The sequence below is a fragment of the Pocillopora damicornis genome, chromosome 5, assembly GCF_964200805.1.
Source record: "Pocillopora damicornis chromosome 5, jaPocDami1.2, whole genome shotgun sequence".
In the NCBI taxonomy this organism is placed as follows: Eukaryota; Metazoa; Cnidaria; class Anthozoa; order Scleractinia; family Pocilloporidae; genus Pocillopora; species Pocillopora damicornis.
In genome coordinates, this window is record NC_142674.1 from 10,778,672 (window position 1) to 10,798,881 (window position 20,210).

At 37.4% G+C, this 20,210-nt stretch overlaps 1 protein-coding gene across 1 annotated transcript; it reads right to left on the reverse strand.

Annotated features, from left to right (window-relative positions):
* Positions 1-1,392: 1,392 nt before the first annotated feature.
* On the reverse strand, positions 1,393-20,003 carry LOC149045177 (fibroblast growth factor receptor 1-A-like). The gene is made up of 22 exons (XM_089205855.1): positions 19,127-20,003; positions 18,497-18,562; positions 18,078-18,119; positions 17,461-17,703; positions 17,102-17,344; positions 16,389-16,637; positions 15,856-16,101; positions 12,124-12,396; positions 11,659-11,940; positions 11,003-11,248; positions 9,816-10,088; positions 9,005-9,286; positions 8,619-8,760; positions 7,515-7,705; positions 6,606-6,722; positions 6,045-6,229; positions 5,079-5,198; positions 4,570-4,646; positions 4,400-4,440; positions 3,412-3,508; positions 2,933-3,029; positions 1,393-2,467 (listed from the first exon to the last, which is right to left on the reverse strand). The coding sequence occupies exons 2-22, from the start codon at positions 18,555-18,557 to the stop codon at positions 2,261-2,263; spliced, it is 3,714 nt and encodes a 1,237-aa protein (XP_089061981.1). The 5' UTR covers positions 18,558-18,562; positions 19,127-20,003; the 3' UTR covers positions 1,393-2,260.
* Positions 20,004-20,210: the final 207 nt, after the last annotated feature.

Below are 20,210 nucleotides of genomic sequence, written 5' to 3' on the forward strand. Positions count from 1 at the left end.
ATATATTGACTCAATTATAATCCCGTAGATGCAAGAGTTCGCATTCCACGTTTACATCTCGTCCCTTCGGCTGCCAACACTGATGGATAAAGCATGATCACTTAATTATAACGACGTTTGTCCGTAGGGGGCTTTAAATAACAGAAAGAATCTCAAAAAGACGCCGTGTATTTCCAGCCAGAGGACAATCATGAAAGAATAATAGCCAAAAGAGGAAAATTTTTAAGAAATTAAAGGTTCAAATACGAGTTGAAAATGACTTTTCTTTTTCATTTTTACGCGAAACAGAGGAGGTTGAAACGTTAGGGGGAAAATGGTGGGGCAAGCAGTCATACCTGGCAACTTCAAGAGAAGATATAGGAGAAGCCCATACGATTCTGGCGTCTTGATTTACTAATTCACTGTTATCACGTGTACACTCTTCAATAGACTGCTAATGTCTAAACTCGAAGTAGTTAAAAATTATCAGTCACGCTCAAAAGAGTATAATTTCAACCGATGCTGACATCGCACACTTCCTCTGAAGAAGAAAAGATTCTCTATCTTCGAAAATTTGCTCAAAACATCAGGAACAACAACGAAGGTCCTCAGCTGCTCGGAGATACCGCTGACTAGCATGCGTTTTATCGCAAGTTGTGAGAACGTCGTCCCCAGGTTCCAGACGTCGCCAATTCTTCCCTTGCCTCCCCACCCCCAGACTGTTCTCTTAATCCCCTTTAAGAAACTCTTCTACAGCCAGTGCTGAAGAGTTTTATTACAGTTTTATCATAATGAGGGGCTAGAAAATAAACTAACAAGAACTCCGCTTTTAGGCTTGGATAAATCTATCTATCAGAAGTAATAAAAAGTTGCGATTGTCTTTAGCCGGCATAGTATTATATCAGAGGAAAGATAAGTCGGGGAGATATATGCCATGGTCAGTCGATCTGGATTGAAACACTTCAGCAATTCAGCTAGCAGTACAGTGGATCAGAATATTGATAACAGAGGCATTTACAACTTATCCTTCTGTTGCATCTTGAAATTATCGATTCAGTTAAAAAAATCTTGTTTCCTCGAGCGCTGGTGTATTTTATAACTGCAAAACATCGACAAATCCTAACTGACTGCTTTGTTATCGTGATGACAAACTCGAAGGTTCCCCTAAACAAACACGTAGTTCTAAACAGACCGATAAAGCATGCCTCAAAGACGCGACCAGCTATAGCTTCGTCCGTAAGTATGAAAAGTTGAGAATGTGGATATCTCATTTAGTGATATACATGTAGATGCTATTTCATAGATGCGGCCATCGCTTAAGTCTGATAGCGTCATCCAAAAGTTTAATGAGGATACGGAATGGTTTCAATCCAAACTGACTTGATAATCAATAAATAGTCGTAAGATAAGCCTCTAGTCTTTTTATTGCAGATGTTAAATAGAGTGTCTTACATTGTCTATCGTGTTTGGATAGTGTACAAAATTAAACGCTCATACGTGCTCTCTTTCGTCCGGTTTTTAAACAAGCATTCCATTTAACATAACAAAGTTGTTCCGTCTACCACAGTATGAACCCTTTACATGGCGTTTATTTTCTCATACGAATCGAAAACACTTAAGAAAATTATAATTTGAATTAACTCACACTCTATTAAGACGGTTCTCTCCGTTTATGACAAAAGCATTTGATACTAGCAGCAAAATGGTAAATGTCAATAACAATGCTCTCGCTTGTTTTCAAATAAAGGTAACTTGAAAGTTAAATAAATCACTAGAAGTGATGCAATATGTAATTTAAAGAAGATACTTCGTCAAGTGATAAGTGCTAGTCTATACCACACGACTAATTCATTACCAAACTACAAAATTTTACCAAGTTTCAAATCGCCGTTAGGAGATCTCTTACTACGTCTGCTACAAACAAATTTACTAAATGGTTTCACAATACAACAATGAAAAGCTCGCCAAGTACAGCTATCGGCATAAACGAGCCGTTTTTCAAGTACGTTGTTTTTTGTTTCTTTCTTTGTTTCTCTTCTGATTTAATCGATTACGGAAGTTTAATTCATATCTATCCAAATTTTGTTATTCTGAAACCGATTAAATTATTTATTATTGGCATCCTTTAAGAATTAATTAATTGGGTTTTGTGCTTTTATTATTATCATTTTGTTAATCAAGGACAAAGCTTTCACATATTCTTCTAATATTAATATTGAGAGAAATTTAACTAAAACAAACCTACACTTAGTTTAGCACCGAGAGGTGACGATTATTTACCCTAACGACGGTCACTGGCACTTCTTCCCAATCCCTTAGCTGAGGCCTTCTTTGCAACTTCCTCACTTGGTTCTGCATCTTCATCTCCGAGATCTTCAACCTTCTTTGCAACTTCCTCACTTGGTTCTGCATCTTCATCTCCGAGATCTTCAACCCTGGAGTATTTTGCCTTGTCATAAGCGCCCATGTCAAGAAGTTCCAAATATGTCTGAAAAGGAAGTAACAAATGAGAGTTACACATTAGCCGCACAGCGTTAAAATACAGTAAAGTCGTGCTGAAAAGTGCGATCACTTCCCCGGCGTACTGAGAATCTCTGTGGTTTAAAGTCGCGGATATACTAAGCGAGTTTCTTATTTCCTCTCTGAAAATAGTGAAGTTGCAAGTAGGTGAATAGAACTGAGCCGATTTATGCCCTGGGGACGATCACAACCGACGTAGATATCAGAAGCAGCCAACAAGTTGAATTACTCGTAAATGGCCTTACGGGCTGCAAAATGTCTCTCGCCAGGAGTATGAAAGGTCTCAGCTGAAGCTTTCATAGAGCGAATGGAAATAAAACCAATGCTAGCAGATATTGCTTCCAACATATGGGGGCAAGGTAAGAAGTTTGAAAAGTTGTATAGTCTTTAAAATGCATAAAATATTGGGAATTTGTCAATTCTGGAGACAAACCTCTTCACGAATGTATTTGTCCATTCTTTGTCGCAGGTTTTCAAAAGGAGGACGGAAGTCAGGATTTCGATTCCAGCACCTTTTCATTATATCATACCTGAAATTTAAAAACGATGATCTACTCTTAACTACTTACTAATGGACTATGCGAAGAATAACAATAAGGTCCTCCTACAGGAAACTGTTATTGAAAATAGTATAGGCAATAGTTCAGATTTTTTTTGGGACGTCGAACATATCTGCACTACTTCACTCGCTCTAATGTTTTTTAAATACATTTTGATGTCATAATTGTCTACGCCGTATCTCAGCTGAATGCGGTATGCTCCTGGTTGACATTCACGTAACAGAAAGCTTCTGATTGTAACCCAATTGTTTTATTGCAAAGATTTCAGCAATGAGAGCGCTAAATGTGTTGTCTTCGATCTAAGGTTATTTTTAGGAACACGATGGTATCATACTAGAAAAGTGCGACTCACAGTTTGTTGTCAACATGATCAGGCTTTGGCATCTGATATCCCTTTGTGACCTCTGCAATCACCATGGCTTCTGACCATCTGTCGTACGGAATTCCTCCTGTCAATGCCTAGGGACGAGTGTATGTCACATTTCTGAATGTATCAACTCTACAATGACCGTGGCTGAGAAACATTGTTCCTTCTCGACCTCTTTGTATGAGGGAAGCCATCTGCATGTACATTTACATAGCTTGATGATGCTCAAATCAAATTTTGCTGAATGCAGTACTGCAGTTTAATGTTTCCTTTTTTCGGTTCGAGTTGATGTTAGTCTCTGATAATTGAATAATGCTTAAGCCATAGACTTATCGTTTGATTTGCATTTACTGAGATTAACAATCAAAATAGCTTGTTACATATTAATCTATATATATATATATATATATGTAAGATTTGTTTTAACATACTACTTGGCCATATATATAAATATATATATACACATATATGTATGTATATATATATATATATATGCGTATATATATATATATATATATATATATATATATATACGCATCGGTTCTCTGTTACTCAGAGTTTCGCGCCTAGGCGCTCGTCAGTTCTGTCTGTCTAAGTTCTGTCTGACGAGCGCTTAGGCGCGAAACTCTGAGTAACAGAGAATCGATGCGTCCTCTTTGATTCTTTCACTTATATATACTCAGCTCTGCTACCACAGAATTGAGCACTTTATGCCAAGGTAGACTCTACTCCGACATTTATATATATATATATATATATATATATATATATATATATATGTATATATATATATATATATGTATATATATATATATATATATATATATATATGTATGTATGTATGTATGGCCAAGAAGTAGGTGAAAACAGATCTTTATTAAAATAACAGTAATTAAAATAGCATCACTTCTATAGCGCATGCACATCGCTGTTCTAAGCGTTAAAGGTATTGATTGAAAATAACTTAGCTTACCAAGGGTAACTATCTCATACAGAACGATTCCATAGGACCACCTGACGGGAGCATATCAGAAATATTCTACAATTAATCGCTGAGAGAACTTCGGACGTGAAATGATAAAGAAAAATCCAAAGGTGATAGGTTCGTTAGGTTGGCGGGTTGATATACATAACTATACATACACGTCACTCAAGGTGGAAAGTCCAGCAAGCTCTCCTAGCAGAATCTCTGGCGCAGTCCATTTGATTGGCAAACGTCCCTGGAAAATCAACCGATAAATGATTTCCGTACAAAACTTATGTCCCTTTTTTTTCAAAGCCATCTTTAAAAAATATGAAGCTACATAGCGTAAATATGTTAAAATGTGAAAATAAAGCTACATTTGTCGTTCCCTTATCGGTCAATCCAAGGTTAGCCTTCGTAAAGCGGTCACGGAAAACAGAAAATTTACCTTCTTTCGCGAGACTTTCTACGAAAAAAATTAGTGAAATTGACAAATCCCGATGCCCGGAGTACCTATCCTGTTAAATAACTAACTCTGTTTTGTTTTGCTTTTTTCTTGTAAGTCAAAGTGAGCTATGAAACCCTGTTGATAGTCCATCTACATTAACTTTATATAGAGAATATGCTAACGCTTACAACTCGTTTCCAAAAATAACCGCACTGAAGCAACAAAAAAAGTGTTTTCTACCTTTTTGGCATTTCCATGGCCATACTTGAAGCTTTGATATGCCATACCAAAGTCCGTCACTTTGCAAACATAGTTGTTATCGAGGAGAATGTTTCGAGCCGCCAGGTCACGATGGATAATCTACCAGAAGATAAGAAGCCAGAATATAAAGGTTAAGAAACGATAGGTTTTTATAGTACAGCGGCGAATCCAACATCTGAGTATGTTTGAACGAAAAAAAGGCTCAAACTAAGGTAGCCCTATATAATGTTGAAATGCTGACAAAACCAAGGTTTCTACTTTCTTTATCAAAAAAATTGGATTCTTTTACAACAGCGAAAATAACGATAATGATAATAATGATAAAGATTATAGTCATAACCATGCTAATAATCATAATAATTATGATAATAAAATGAAATTTAGAAGTAGTAAACCAACAGAGGACCCTTTGAGTTCCAAAAAAGAAAAATGCAGAATGGTTTTACCTTTATCTTTGTTTCTCTTACAGATTTCTAAGGAGTTCCATTTTTACCTTTGTTTTGTTGTTTTAGGTGTCGCAATAAGGTTTTATATATATATATATATACATCGCTCTACTACTATGTATGGAGCGCTGTTTTACGAATCAAAATTTTACACACACGCACACATATATATATATATACGCTATCAGTGCATACGCGACCTTTGACAACTGCATGGGTCTGTTTTTTTACGCTTAATTTTACACCATCCCAGATAATCATAGCTGGGATTTTTTGAGGCGCAGGAACCGAATTATTATGAACCTTATTTTCGTTTCTTTTGGCTCTTTTTTTTTTTTTAGACATCTGCGCTGACCTACTAATGTCAACAAAGAGGTTTATCTAATTCAAAGGCACTCATAAATGTTGGCCAAAATCCGAGCTATTGAAAAATAAAAAGTTTAAATCTCTGAAAGATTTTTCTGAATTAGAATTAACATGTGACAAGTATTCTACTTACACCTCGCGTTCCAAGGAACACCATGCCGGCGGCGATTTGTTTGGCAAACAACACAAGATCGTAGTTGTTCAAATCCTGAGCTCTTCCCTCACCAAGATAAAACCGGTCCATCACTCCTCGGCATTTTCTGAGGTAACCAAGTAGGTCACCACATGGCAAGTACTCCATGATGAGTATGGGGTGAACTTAAGTGACGTATCAAAGATAAAATTACTGATGGCTTTCTTCATAAAGCAGTTTAGCTTACACGAAGGACTCATTCTTTTAGGATCTACCTTCATCAGAATTTACTTTAAAAAGTTTGCAACAGGTTAAAGGGAGAAAGCCGGTTAGCCCCGTTAACGAGATTTCAAGCTATCCAACCGAAATCTTAATGAACTTCGATGGATACATACTCTCGAAGAGAAACAGTCAGTTTGCCACAAAAAAAAAGACGAACTTGGCTCCATTAACATCCTAGTTACGGATCTCATGTTAAGAGCTCTCAAAAGGGTTCATTCAGCATTTATAGTATCGTTAATAACATATACTCAGAAAAGATGCTGTACGCTTAGTACTTACTTTCTGTCGTAACGCAGCCCATGAACTTTACAATGTTTGGCGAATCGTTTTCACCGATAAGTTTCCCCAGCTCAATTTCTCTCATCAAACATTTCCTTCCTTCCTCTCCAGCAGTGGCTACAACAAAAGTATACATTGACAGAGACACATTCTGATTAATATATTTATTGCATGCAAGTTCAAGCCAGAAAGAATCCGGTAGAGTTACAAACCTTGCATCTTCTTATTACCGTTTGGATGATAATTTTCGCAGCTAGCAGATTGCCCAACTCACTGACTTCAGCCATGGCTGAGTTGACTGTGATTATAAAGACCGAACTGGAAGTTTGAATCCTACTAATAGTTCTTGCTTTCTTTAGTTTTACTATCACTGCAGATGCTTCACATCTTTCGTTCGGTAAATATCATTTGCCAGCGAAAAGCACCGTGTAGTCAGTCTGTTAGACTGCCAACTTCAACCCAGGATAATCAGTCACTAGTAAGTGGGGAATAGGTCCAAAGGGAGAAATAAACCCTACAGGATTCAGCTGCGGATCTAGAGGGAGGATCCAGCGTATCCGCAACACCTCACCCTCCCGGGGGGAGTGGGGTGTGGCGGATACTAACCCACACTAAACCCCTTCTAACCTATGCCTGTGACCTTTTATACTACTTGTTGGAAACAAGAATTATTGCAGGATCAATTTTATGACCAAACTTTATCATTGATTATCTTCTTTGTTTGTTTGCTCCTCCCCCCGCCGTCTTTTTTTTCCCTCGCGTAACCTTGAGTGAAGAAGAGGAGGGTGTGCGTTGGTCGAGAAGAAATTTTGGACCACCTCTCCCCCCCCCCCTCCCCAAATAAAACATTTTTATAACCACCCCTGAGATTAACATATGTATCAATTGAACAAATCTAAGAAGGCTTACGCGTGAAACATTTAGCGGCTACTGTTCGATTTCCAGGTTGTCCATTTGGTGAACTCAGGAGAGCTCTCCACACGGCCCCGAACGCCCCTCGTCCAATGACATCCTGAAGCAGGACACGGTTGACCGCAACCTCCCACTCATCTACCTCTGCATTCAATGGCTCCATCTGAATTGCCTGCTCTTGGTCAGGACTAAATATTGGAAATTAACATTGTATACTTTCAGGTTCAAAACAAAGAAAGGTGATAAAAAGAAAAGAGAAATCAGAAGGAAAAAAAATTGATTTGCTAGGATTACTTGATTGGCGAGATAATCTCTCTTGCCGATAGTGAGAGAACAATGTTTTTAATAAACTAAGAACATAACTTATTACAAAACATATCAGTAATTATTGTTATTTAAGTACACTTTGTCAAGCGGATGAAGTCCAACAATAGCTTCGTCGTTTGTTAAAATTAAACAAGAAACAGTTGGTTTTAAAACCAGAAAATTTTACGCGCATTTCAATTTTTTTTTCAAATTATGAAATCCATGAATTAATCAGACCGAAAATAGATGGAAGATACTAATGAGATTAAAAAATTAAACAAAGGAACTAATGAAGCTGATTCTAACAACACTTGATGAGTGTTCATAATGCATCGTAAACAAGATAAAAGTAAAGTCACTGCGATAGAATTTATCGTGCAATGTTGTAGTTTTTTTCCTTTTCTCGATTAATTTGATGAATAAAAGATAAAATAGTTGACTTACAGAGCCATAGCTGCAATTCCAAAATGATGAATTAAAGGGGACAAAGAAGGCAAAAATTTGCATTAATTTGTTAAATCGAATGTTCCAATAACATTTCTGTGTAATGGCAGCATAGTGTGAATTTGCACAAATTAGGGAAGGACGTGATATTTGCTGAATTTATAATTATTATAAAACACCGTTAACAATAACGGAAATAATAATGATGACATATACAGATGTGAAAAAACTCTACAATTGGCATTTTTGGCTGCACGCAAGTAATTCTTATAAAAATATTTCTACTCTTAGACTCTAAGCTCAGCGTTCCCCACCCCCCCCCCCCCGTAGACATGTTAAATAAGTTCAAACATTTCCGACAAAGAAATCTGAAATAACACAGAAAAATGGACGTCACCTGTCCTTCGACGCTTGCAGAAATACCAGGCAATTAGCGAAATGACAATCACTGCCGCCACTGATCCACCAATGTAATACCACAAACTTTGCTTAGCTAATTGTGTAAGATAAATATATGGCCATTAGACAAATCTCGACGGTAGTAAAAGTACTAATAAAATTCAAGTTGTTTGGAGTAGCTTTGGAATAGCTTGGCACATAATTTAAAACGTGATTGACACCTGCTCTTCTTCGTCGTTTCGTCTTTAACTGAAAAATAGTTTTAGTCCCTTTGGGAATATATTTTTAATCGGTAAAGTTGTATGTTTTTTTGAGACACAACGATAACACCAGCTTACCTTTGACGTTTATTTTTACAAAGGAACGGGCAACAAAACCGAGCTTGTTACGTGCCTCACAAGAATACACACCACTGTCCTCCTTCACAACTTCAGTTATAGCAAGTTTACTTTTTTTGTCATCCAATCGTGTATCAATCTTTGCTCTTTCGGGTGGTGAATGTCCATCTTTTTTCCAAGTTACATTTATTGTGTCTTCGTTGACGATGCAGGTCAATGTGAGGTTGTCTCCTGCTGTGAGCGCTGGATACTGATCTGGAACAACTTGAGCAGAGGCTTTTCCTACGTCAAGAAAAAAGCAATTGATTAAAATCCTGGCCCACATTCGTCACCCTCATCGTCAGCATCAGTTCAGTGTCAGCGTCACGTTATCGTCATCGCCATGGTTATCGTCGGCGTTAAAAAGAACAGAAAATGAGAAGAGTAACTGGAAGAGAAAAAGTACACGTCAAGTTCACACTGTCTCCTTCTATGATGAGATTGCTTGCTCCAGAAATATCCACGTTTTACATGAGTTCACGGATAAAAATGATAAGGTTTAACAGGATTTGCAATTTCTCAATAGCGGGAGGTGTTTTTAATTATTTCTTTGGTCACGGATTTAGCTTCATCTACAATCTGGATTTTTGTAAGTCAGAATCAACTGCACGTGACCAGGAACCCTTTTCTAGATAAAAAAAAAAAGAGTACTTATGTTGGTGATTTAAAACAAGTTATATGAATTTTCATTTGAAATTTCTTTGCAACTTTAATCATTAATATTTAGCGTCATCGTCACGGTCAGCGTCATCGTCATTATCATTAAACTTACCGTAAACACGCAGTGTTGCAGAGGAACTAGTTGTATTTTCTTTATTTTTCGCTTCACAATTGTAAGTCCCTTCCATCCCTTTTGTGACGCTTAAAAATTCAAGAAATGATTCCCCTTCGTGATTGAATTGATTGATACCAGATGGCAGGTCAGCATTATTAAAAACCCAGACTAATGTTGGTGTTGGCACGCCTGAGGCTCGGCAACTAAAGTTCACAGAGTTTCCCTCGGTAACAGACTGGTTTATCGGAGGCTCTATGATCTGGGGAGATGCTTAAATTACAAAACAAACAAACAAACAAAATTAAAAAGGTTTGCATAGTCCATTTTAACCCTATTTATCCAACCTTTTATAAAACGACGAAACAACAACAACAACAACAACAAAATCAAAACAAAACACGTGATATTCAAGCCTATTTTTGACCAAGGTCAATTTTTCCCAAAGGTTTGCTTCGAGTTCAGCATAAAAAGATATCGTTTAGCCTTAGTTGTCCTAGTTGTCCCAATAACATTCATCCTTTTCTTGTTGGTTGTTGAGTGTGATGTTAAAAACACAAATGTTCAATGACTATCAGTTTCCCTTTTTTAACAGTATATATTGAATTCCAAAAGCTATTAGACGATGATGATCAAAACAATGTAAAACATTTGCATTCTGAAATAAAAAAAAAAGGAAATCTATCATTTGATGTATCCAAATTGCGTATTTTAACATGAGTTCACGGATAAAATGTTAGAGTGGACCACAGCATTTGGAATTTCTCTATAGCGGGAGGTATTTTATTTATTTATTTGGTCACGGATTTAGCTTCATTTGCAATCTGGGTGTGTGTAAGTCAGAATCAACTGCACGTGACCAGGAACCCTTTTCTAGAAAAAAGAGTACTATGTTGCTAATTTGAAACGAGTTATATGAATGTTCGTTTAAAATCTCTTTCCAACTTCAATCATTAATACTGACGTAATGATACACTCCTATCGAAGTTGATGTACTACCTTTAACACTAATAAAAATGTATCATAAGATCATGACTCCTTAGTTCCTTGGTCATTGATATTTTTAAAGGAAATGAATGAAAAGAGAATAAAAGAGAGGTCCATTTAAATTTGGCTTCAACTTCAAAAACAAACGCTTTTTTAAGTTCCAATTTGCTAAATGACGTAAACTACAACACAGAGTTTACCTGTTACATCGATCCAGAAGGAAGAGTTTGCTTCGCCATAATCATTTTTAGCAGTACATTCATAATTGCCTCTATCTTTCAATGTAGCTTGTCTAATAATCAAGGTGTTGTTTTTACTAAGTAGCACTCCATCCTTGGTCCAGTTGACAGATACTTCTGGATCACCTCTCAAGTAACACTCTTTTGTAAATGTGGAGTTAAATGCAATGGTGACATTTCTAAACTCATTACTAACACGGGGTGGAACTGCAAATTAAGCATATAAACACAAATTACAAAATTAGAAGCCACCCAATGTAATACCACAAAGTGTTGAAACTTTGCATAACTCGTGGCACTTGCTTAGTCTATTGTGTAAGATAAATATATGGCCATTAGACAATCTCGACGGTAGTAAAAGTAATAACAAAATTCAATTTGTTTGGAGTAGCTTTGTTATAGCTTGGCACATTATTTGACCCGTGATCGACACCTGCTCTTAAAGCGAAATATCTGAAGTTCGTAGAGCGATGAGAGGCAGTTTCGTGTAATTAGGTCGTGTGACCCATATTCGTTTCGTCTTTAACTAAAAAAAATTTTTTAATCAATTTGGAAATATATTTTTTAATCTGCAAAGTTGTATGTTTTTTTGCGACACAACGATAACACCAGCTTACCTTTGACGTTTATTTTTACAAAGGAACGGGCAACAAAACCGAGCTTGTTACGTGCCTCACAAGAATACACACCACTGTCCTCCTTCACAACTTCAGTTATAACAAGTTTACTCTTTTTGTCATCCAATCGTGTATCAATCTTTGCTCTTTCGGGTGGTGCGCTTCCTTTTTTCTTCCAAGTTACATTGATTGTTTCTTCGTTGATGATGCAGGTCAATGTGAAGTTGTCTCCTGATATGAGTGCTGAATACTGACCTGGAACAACTTGAGCAGAGGCTTTTCCTACGTTAAGAAAAAGGCAATTGATTAAAATCCTGGCCCACATTCGTCACCCTCATCGTCAGCATCAGTTTAGAGTCAGCGTCATGTCATGGTCATCGCCATAGTTATTGTCGACGTCATCGTCACGGTCAGCGTCATCATTATCGTCATCGTTATCGTTACCGTAATTATCATTAAACTTACCGTAAACACGCAGGGATGCAGAAGAACTAGTTGTATTTTCTTTATTTTTCGCTTCACACTTGTAAGTCCCTTCCATCCCTTTTGTAACGCTTAAAAATTCCAGAAATGATTCCCCCTCGTGATTGAATTGATTGATACCAGATGGCAGGTCAGCATTATTAAAAACCCAGACCAATGTTGGTGTTGGCACACCTGAGGCTCGGCAACTAAAGTTCACAGAGTTTCCCTCGGTTACAGACTGGTTTATCGGAGGCTCTATAATCTGGGGAGATGCTTGATTTAAAACAAACAAACAAACAAAGTTAATAAGGTTTGTATAGTCCAGTTTAACCTCATTTACCCAACCTTTGATAAAACGACGAAACAACAACAACAAACTCAAAACAAAAAATGCGATGTTCAAGTCTATTTTTGACCAAGGTCAATTTTTTTCCAAAGGTTTTCTTCGCGTTTAGCATATGAAGATATTGTTTGCCCTTAAGTTGTCCCAGTTGTCTCAATAACATTCATCCTTTTCTGTTTGGTTGTTGAGTGTGATGTTAAAAACATACCTTTATTGGTACTAGTTTTCGCGGGCACCTAATTTCGCGAAAAAAAGGTCTGCATATTTCGCGGGTCCTTATTTTCGCGATTTGGGTGCAAATTATTTTTTTAGGGAATCAATTTTCGCGAAAATGAAAAAAAATTTATTTCGTGAATTTTATTATTATCTTACACTTCTTACTGCTAAAAATCAGCAACTCATAAGAAAACCAAATTATAGAAACCGCATCGTGTACCATAGGCATAGTCAAAAACATTATCGTTATTCATAACGTTCTTTGTTATTGTATAATACATATTTACACCGTAGCGGTAAATTAGACTAGAGCAATGTCTACCATCGGCAGGAAGTCCTGGGCCTCTAATCAATTTATAGGGCGAGTTCAATGTCAGTGAACGGGTCTTCTGGAGGGAGATCCGTCTATCCATCTAAGAGGCTGGAGATCCCGACTTTCTCCCACTCTTTTGCAATGTGTCGCACACCAACAGGACTAATCAGGTGGTAGTAAAGGTCCACCAACCAGACGGTATGAAGTGATTTTAGGACTGTTAGTCGCAGATCCACATTAGTATCAGTGCTGTCGCCTCCCAATTTTATCTGCTGCTTTACTTCGTCTGATTACCGTGTCGTAAACTTGTCCTTCATAAATCTCTTGGCCTACCCATTGACGGTGAGATCCAAAGGCTGAAAGAAGTGGGTCATGTTAGTGGGCACCGACACAAACGCAATATTTAGTGATGCCAGTTTCTTCAAAACCTTTGCGGTTTTTTGGCCCCTAAACACATCCCATATCAGCAGAGGTTTTTGAGTTGGCACCAATTTGAGCTCCTTTCTTTTCCTCTCGACAAAGGGGGCGATTACTTTATCCATCAATGTTAGAGTTTCATCTTCATTAGAGTAATGTTTCGGATTCTGGGAAATCGCGAATCCTCTGGGGAATTTAAAACCTCTTGGTTGGCTAGCTGATGTTTTCCCTTGGTATATGACTTGCATGGGTAATAATTCTCCTGATAAAGTGATGACGAAGGTGAAAGTGATGCTTCTCTTATCTTATCAGTCAAACCTTTAATTGGAACTGACGATGCTCTTCATGCAGGAGGAATCTTGTCCTCTGTAATCATCTTGTTAATGTCAGTGAGATATGTAAGTTTACATTCTTCAAACATCCCTCTGGGAACTGGAGGACGAGTGGTTTTTCAGCCCGGCAAGTAAAATTGCAACGCCTATAAATGGACTTCACTCAAGTCACTGTAGGCTCAAATTCTCTTAAATATGGCGTCTTATTACTATCAACAAGCGCCAGCGCTGTTTCCTTCACAAGACAGAAATTAACTACTCCACCTCTGCTTCTAATACTCTTAAGAAGAGAGATTAATTTGCTGTCCGGGTCACGGAGTATTGGCGGTCACCTACATGTGTCACTCGGGATAGCAATGACAGTCGCGTCTGTGTTACTTTTTTTCTTCTCCGCGCGTAGTCTCTTCTCATAAGCCCGCTTGAAAGTTCTTGCAGTGCTTTCCTTTAATGTTGGGAGGTCCTCCTTAAAATGATTGATGGCTTTCGAATTACCATTCTCACTGGCATATTTCCCAATCTTGGCGTGCGTTTCAGCCGAATAGTGTTGGTATATTCCAAGTTTTCTTGCTGCTGAAGTACCCGAGGAACCTTCAGTCGAGTTAGGATTCACCAAGCTCGCAACGGACGATTCCACTGCATAATATTCGAAATTGTCCGGGGGAGTGCTTAAGTAAGCCGGAACAGCAATTTCCAGATCTTCAGAGGCGTCAGGATTGTTTGGACGTTCTGTTACTTTTTTCTATTGAACCGAGAAACCGCAACGAAACAAGGACATTTTGCCAAAGAAACTAAAACCAGAATGTGGTGCGTCTTCGCAGCGCTGTAACGCTAATAAAGGGAACAGAGAGACTGCTGTGTTTTTTTGTTGTTGTTGGTTTCCAATCTCAGTGTACAAACACCACGTGTTACCTTTAGCTGTCACAATACAATGGACTACAACAGAACACCCACATTGAGAGGAACAGCAAACACACCAGATCTTGAAATGGCGAGCAGAGATCACAGTGGGTCTATCATGTATTCGTTTAAGTGCGGTCTCCGAGGGTTTCACGTTTATAAAGAGGTTTGGAGTCCGATTATTGGAGAGCAATTGAAATACTGCTACGAAATAAATAACTGTTACGATCGCCATGCTATTGCCGAGACCAAGCGCCTTCGAGGCCGTCTTGCCGACTTTACTGTTGGTCACTTGCCCTGGGAAATTTCCAGAGCAACACGCTTTTTTCTACTCGGAGGAGGGGTTGTTTGTGCTAAAGTCATCGGCAAGAAAGATCTCCACTAGTGCAAAGAGGATTGGAAATTCCCTGTTATTCGTCATCTGTAGGCATGCCATAAAGCTTTTACACATTATACACAATACGTAGACATATGTTTCTTCATTAAATCGTAAAAATAAAAGATGTAGGGGGGTATTAAATTTCGCGACATTAAAGTTCGCGGGATTTTTTTTCGCGTCGCTTTAAGTTCTCGTGTTTTTTTAACTCGCGAAAATCGCGAAATTAAAGCGACGCGAAAATTAATACCAATACATGTTCAATGACTATCAGTTTAATTTTTTTAAGAGTATATATTGAATTCCAAAAGTTATTAGGCAATGATGATCAAAATAACATCGAACATTTGCATTCTGTAATTAAAAAAAAGAAAAGAAATCTGTCATTTTACTTATCGTTTTCAAGCGGTTCTCCTTTATCCTTTCTAGAAAGTCTTTCTGTGAGTTTGTTTTTGAGTTTTAGCTAGTCTTTGGATCTTGCCTTTATATCGGAATGATTGAAATGTTGGTTCCTATATTAGAATTTAGCTTAGCTTCTTCCTTATAATTTCATATTTGGATACCTCGACTACGTTAAATAAACGATTGAAGGCTTGCCCGTAATATATATCCTCGCTTCATAGTGTGTCTTCATTTGCGAAACTCATAGTTGTCGTTGAAAATTTGTTTCGCTTGTGTCGGCCGCTACAATTTGAAACAAATTATATGAATGTTCCTTTAAAATCTCTTTCCAACTTCAACATCAATATTTAGGTAATGACAAACTCATAGCCAAGTTGATGAACTACCTTTAAATTACAAGTCCGATAAATGACATAAACTACAGTCTAGAGTTTACCTGTGACATCGATCCAGAAGGAACAGTTAGCTTTGCCATAATCATTTTTAGCAGTACATTCATAATAGCCTTTATCTTTAAGCGTCGCTTGTCTAATAATCAAGGTGTTGTTTTTACTAAGTAGCACTCCATCCTTGGTCCAGTTGACAGATATTTGTGGGTCACCTCTCAAATAACACTCTTTTGTAAATGTGGAGTTGAATGCAATGGTGAAATTCATAAACTCATTACTAACACGGGGTGGAACTGCAAAGCAAGCATATAAACACAAATTACAAATATGGCAGTTGTAGATTAGAAGCCACCCAGCCCCCTTCCCCTTCTCACACGCAAAAAGAAAAAAAATTAAATAAGAAAAATTGAAAAAAAAAGGAAGAAGATTTTTTCGTCTGCTTAATCAACTTTCTTCTTCTTTTCTGTGATTCGGAAAGTGAGAATCGTCTTTATTTTTTAATCTTTGTAGTAATAAAATTGAGCATTTGTTTCAATCATGAACCATAACTCTTTCTCATTTATATGAATGAGAACTGTACCTTTTTTCACTTCAATCCAAAAAGTTGATTTCTTGCTTCCAATGGGGTTTTTAGCGCTACATGTGTATTCGCCAGAGTCTTCAAACCTCGCTTGACGAATCGTGAGAGTGTTCTTTTTTCCAAGATGCTTCCCATCCTTAGTCCAGTGTACCTCAGGTGTAGGAAAACCTCTTAGAGAGCAATTAAACTGAAGAGGTGAATTGTATGTGACCGACTGATTGATGAGCTGAGGATTAATTTCAGGAGGACCTGGCCATGGAATTAAGAAGCACAATTCAAAAGAGGTGAAAAAAGGGGGGAAAAAAGAACAGAAAATGAAAAGAGTAACTAGAAAAGAAAAAGTAATTTAACATTTACCTGTAACTGTAACCCGAAAAGTTGCTTCACTTTTCCCTTCACTATTCTTAGCGCTGCATGTATATTGACCAGCGTCTCCATAAGTCACTTGTTTAATGGTGAGCTTGTTCGTGGTATCAAATAGTTTTCCATCTCTTGTCCAATTTACCTCTGGTTTAGGAAAACCCTTCACAAAACAATCCATTTGAAGGGTTGAATTAAATTTGACAGACTTCTCTCGCCGAGAATTAATTTCAGGAGGACCTGGCCATGGAATTAAGAAGCACAATTCAAAGAGGTGAAATAAGAGAGAAAAAAAAACAGAGAACAGAAAATGAAAAGAGTAACTGGAAGAGAAAAAGTAAACTAACATTTACCTGTAACTGTAACCCGAAAAGCTGCTTCACGTTTCCCTTCACTGTTCTTAGCGCTGCATGTATATTGACCAGCGTCTCCATAAGTCACTTGTTTAATGGTGAGCTTGTTCGTGGTATTAAGTAGCTTTCCATCTCTTGTCCAATTCACCTCTGGTTTAGGAAAACCCTTCACAAAACAATCCATTTGAAGGGTTGAATTAAATTTGACAGACTTCTCTCGCCGAGAATTAATTTCAGGAGGACCTGGCCATGGAATTAAGAAGCACAATTCAAAAAAGGTGAAATAAGAGAAAAAAAAAAAAACAGAGAACAGGAAATGAAAAGAGTAACTGGAAGAGAAAAAGTAAACTAACATTTACCTGTAACTGTAACCCAAAAAGCTGCTTCACTTTTCCCTTCACTGTTCTTGGCACTGCATGTATATTGACCAGCGTCTCCATAAGTCACTTGTTTAATGGTGAGCTTGTTCGTGGTATTAAGTAGCTTTCCATCTCTTGTCCAATTCACCTCTGGTTTAGGAAAACCCTTCACAAGACAATCCATTTGAAGGGTTGAATTAAATTTGACAGACTTCTCTCGCCGAGAATTAATTTCAGGAGGACCTTTATTTTTGAAAAGGAAAGTAATGATTAATGTATAACTAATGGCCCATTCCATCCCTTCTCCTTCCTTTCAACCGTCGCCCACCCCCTTGGTGAAATTCCTTCTTTTCCTTAGCTTCCTGCTGCTGTAAAAATGAAAAAAATGGCAACTAAAATGTTTGTGAAGAAAATACTGCAACCGTAGTCTTTTCTCATTTCGACGGATCTAATCGGAAAGAAATAAAGGTCCAACAAAAAAAAAAGTTTCCAATTCCGTACTCGCCATGATCCTTTAGATTGTGGATGGTAATAATAGGACAGCTGAGTAATATTTTGCAAGATTTTCATCCAGAGCATGAGTGCTTTACTTTTTCCTCATACATAAAACCACTTACATTTACAAGGTCGTGTTTCCTGAGTTCTTGAGCAGTTGAATTCTAGAAGTAAGGTTATCCATATAATCTTTCAAAAGTGATAATAGTTAGGCCTTAGTCAGCTTTTCTTTTTTTTTTTTTTTTTTTTCATTCAGAGAAGCCATTTATTGAGAAGTATCGAAATTCCCGCCAAATTATCCGCTTAAGAAATAAGCATTGAATTTTGCTTAAATATAGCTTAAAAATATATAAAAGTCTGGTTATCAATCCATTATTCATGGTGTAATGCCCATGAATTTGATTGCCATCTATTTTTCCATCAATACATAAGAATTCACTTATTTAAATAACAGCTTATTTACGTCATGCAGTTTTTTGAAGCTGTAAACAATGGTGAAAACCTACAAATGCGCTTTTAAAAGTTTCCTCTTGTCACTTACCGACTCTTTGCCTAGTCTGGACGCACCCTTTGCAACCAGCGCTCCACGATGACCAGGCCATGCAACCTTTGAAAACAATCAGTTGAGTGAAAAAAGCGATATGAGAAATCGTTTCCCTGTTGCATCAATCTGAAGCTTGCCGTAAAGGGTTCTAAACAAAGAATTATTTTTGTCGATATCGTCACTTCCTAATCTATAAGGAGGCCTCAAACCAAAGTCTCCAAGTTGAAAAGATTGATGCCTTGCCGCTCCCGATCCCGTCTCATTCGTGTTTTCCCAACATCCTGCAGGAATTTATCATTTCAGCCCTGGAAAATGACACTGTTTTCGATTGCTCAAATAGATGACTACGTAAAAATTTTCAAAGAAAGAAACTCGGATTTTAGTGGTGTCAGTTTTGAATTCTCAACTTTTGCTTTTAAAGCCCCACCAGAAGATGGCTGAGGCCTGAAACATCGGAATTTGATCGTTATAACAGTTAAGAGTTTGCTTCAATGCTGCATCTTTGTACACTCGTGTACTGATCCACAGAAAAACACTTTAGCTTGTCTCCGTTTTCTGAGTGGGAACTATTCGTTTGATTAACCGTCTTTATTACCTATAAATAACAGTTAAAATATGCCTACTTACAATCTGTTAGGATGAGGATGTTAGGTGAACATGAAAAGAAAGATTGCACACTCAGTTAGGAGATGAATAGCTTAACCATGCATCAATAGGCTACACACACCATACTTATCATACATGTAATTGACTGAACATGCACTCACCCGCTTATAAATCCGGAAAGAATACCATGAAAGGGAAAAATAATTCAAACAAAGTCATTTATTAATCTAATCATTTATTTATTTATTTTGACCTTAGCACTTTGTTCGTTATGTCAATGCTCTCTGTTAAAGTAAATAATTATACAACAGGTTTTGTTAAATCAAACAAACAATTGGCTCCAATATCAATGACATCTGGTGATGATCGCACAATTATCTTTCATTAGGGGACCTTGATATTGGCAGACAGACAACAATCACTGTCATTATGCTGACACAGCTGCCCACAAAACTAATATCGTTTTGAATGAAAATATTTCAATAGTAACAGATCGGTGATCATTGAGTTTATATTGACACACCGGAGAACACTTCAGTCACAGGAACGGTGATATTGATAGTTACCTTCAGCTTTTTCTAGGCAAAAAGGAAGAGATAAGAAAAGATGTGCAATTAACTATACAAATGGCGTAGCTCAAATGCAGCGCTACATCTAAATTTTTAACTCACTTCTTAGAAAGAATCGTTTTCAAGTACTCTATTTTCTCATTGGAAGAGAGTATTAGCGTCTATTTCCCAGAGCAGGATCCTACGTAAGACAATAAGTCTTTCAAAAAAAAACGCGAAATTTTGTCAAGGATAGGGTGCATTTCTAAATTTCAGTTTTACACCGAAATTTTAAAACACTTAAGTGCCTCTCTCGCTAAGAGCGGTCCTCTCGACTTCCCGTCGGAAAAAAGTTTTATTTTATTTTTTGCCCATGAAAAGCGTTTAGGGCACATGTTTCAAAAATAGTTTAGTTGTTCTCCAATTCTCTTTTTTTGCGTCGCCACAAGTCAAAAATGATTCTTGACCAGACCACCCCTGTGGACAGCGATCGAAAGTGTAAATTTCAAAGATTTCGTCCAGCGCGCGGCGACTGCAACAATGTAGCTCACGGAATT

Bases quoted from the DNA above. Each gene is read 5' to 3' on its own strand.
- LOC149045177 (XM_089205855.1), bottom strand. From the start codon at position 18,557: ATGGCCTGGTCATCGTGGAGCGCTGGTTGCAAAGGGTGCGTCCAGACT. The intron at 17,345-17,460 runs GTAAATGTTAGT...TTCCATGGCCAG, and splicing joins TTTTTGGGTTACAGTTACAG to GTCCTCCTGAAATTAATTCT. The intron at 4,647-5,078 runs GTAGAAAACACT...TTGATTTTCCAG, and splicing joins GCCATGGAAATGCCAAAAAG to GGACGTTTGCCAATCAAATG.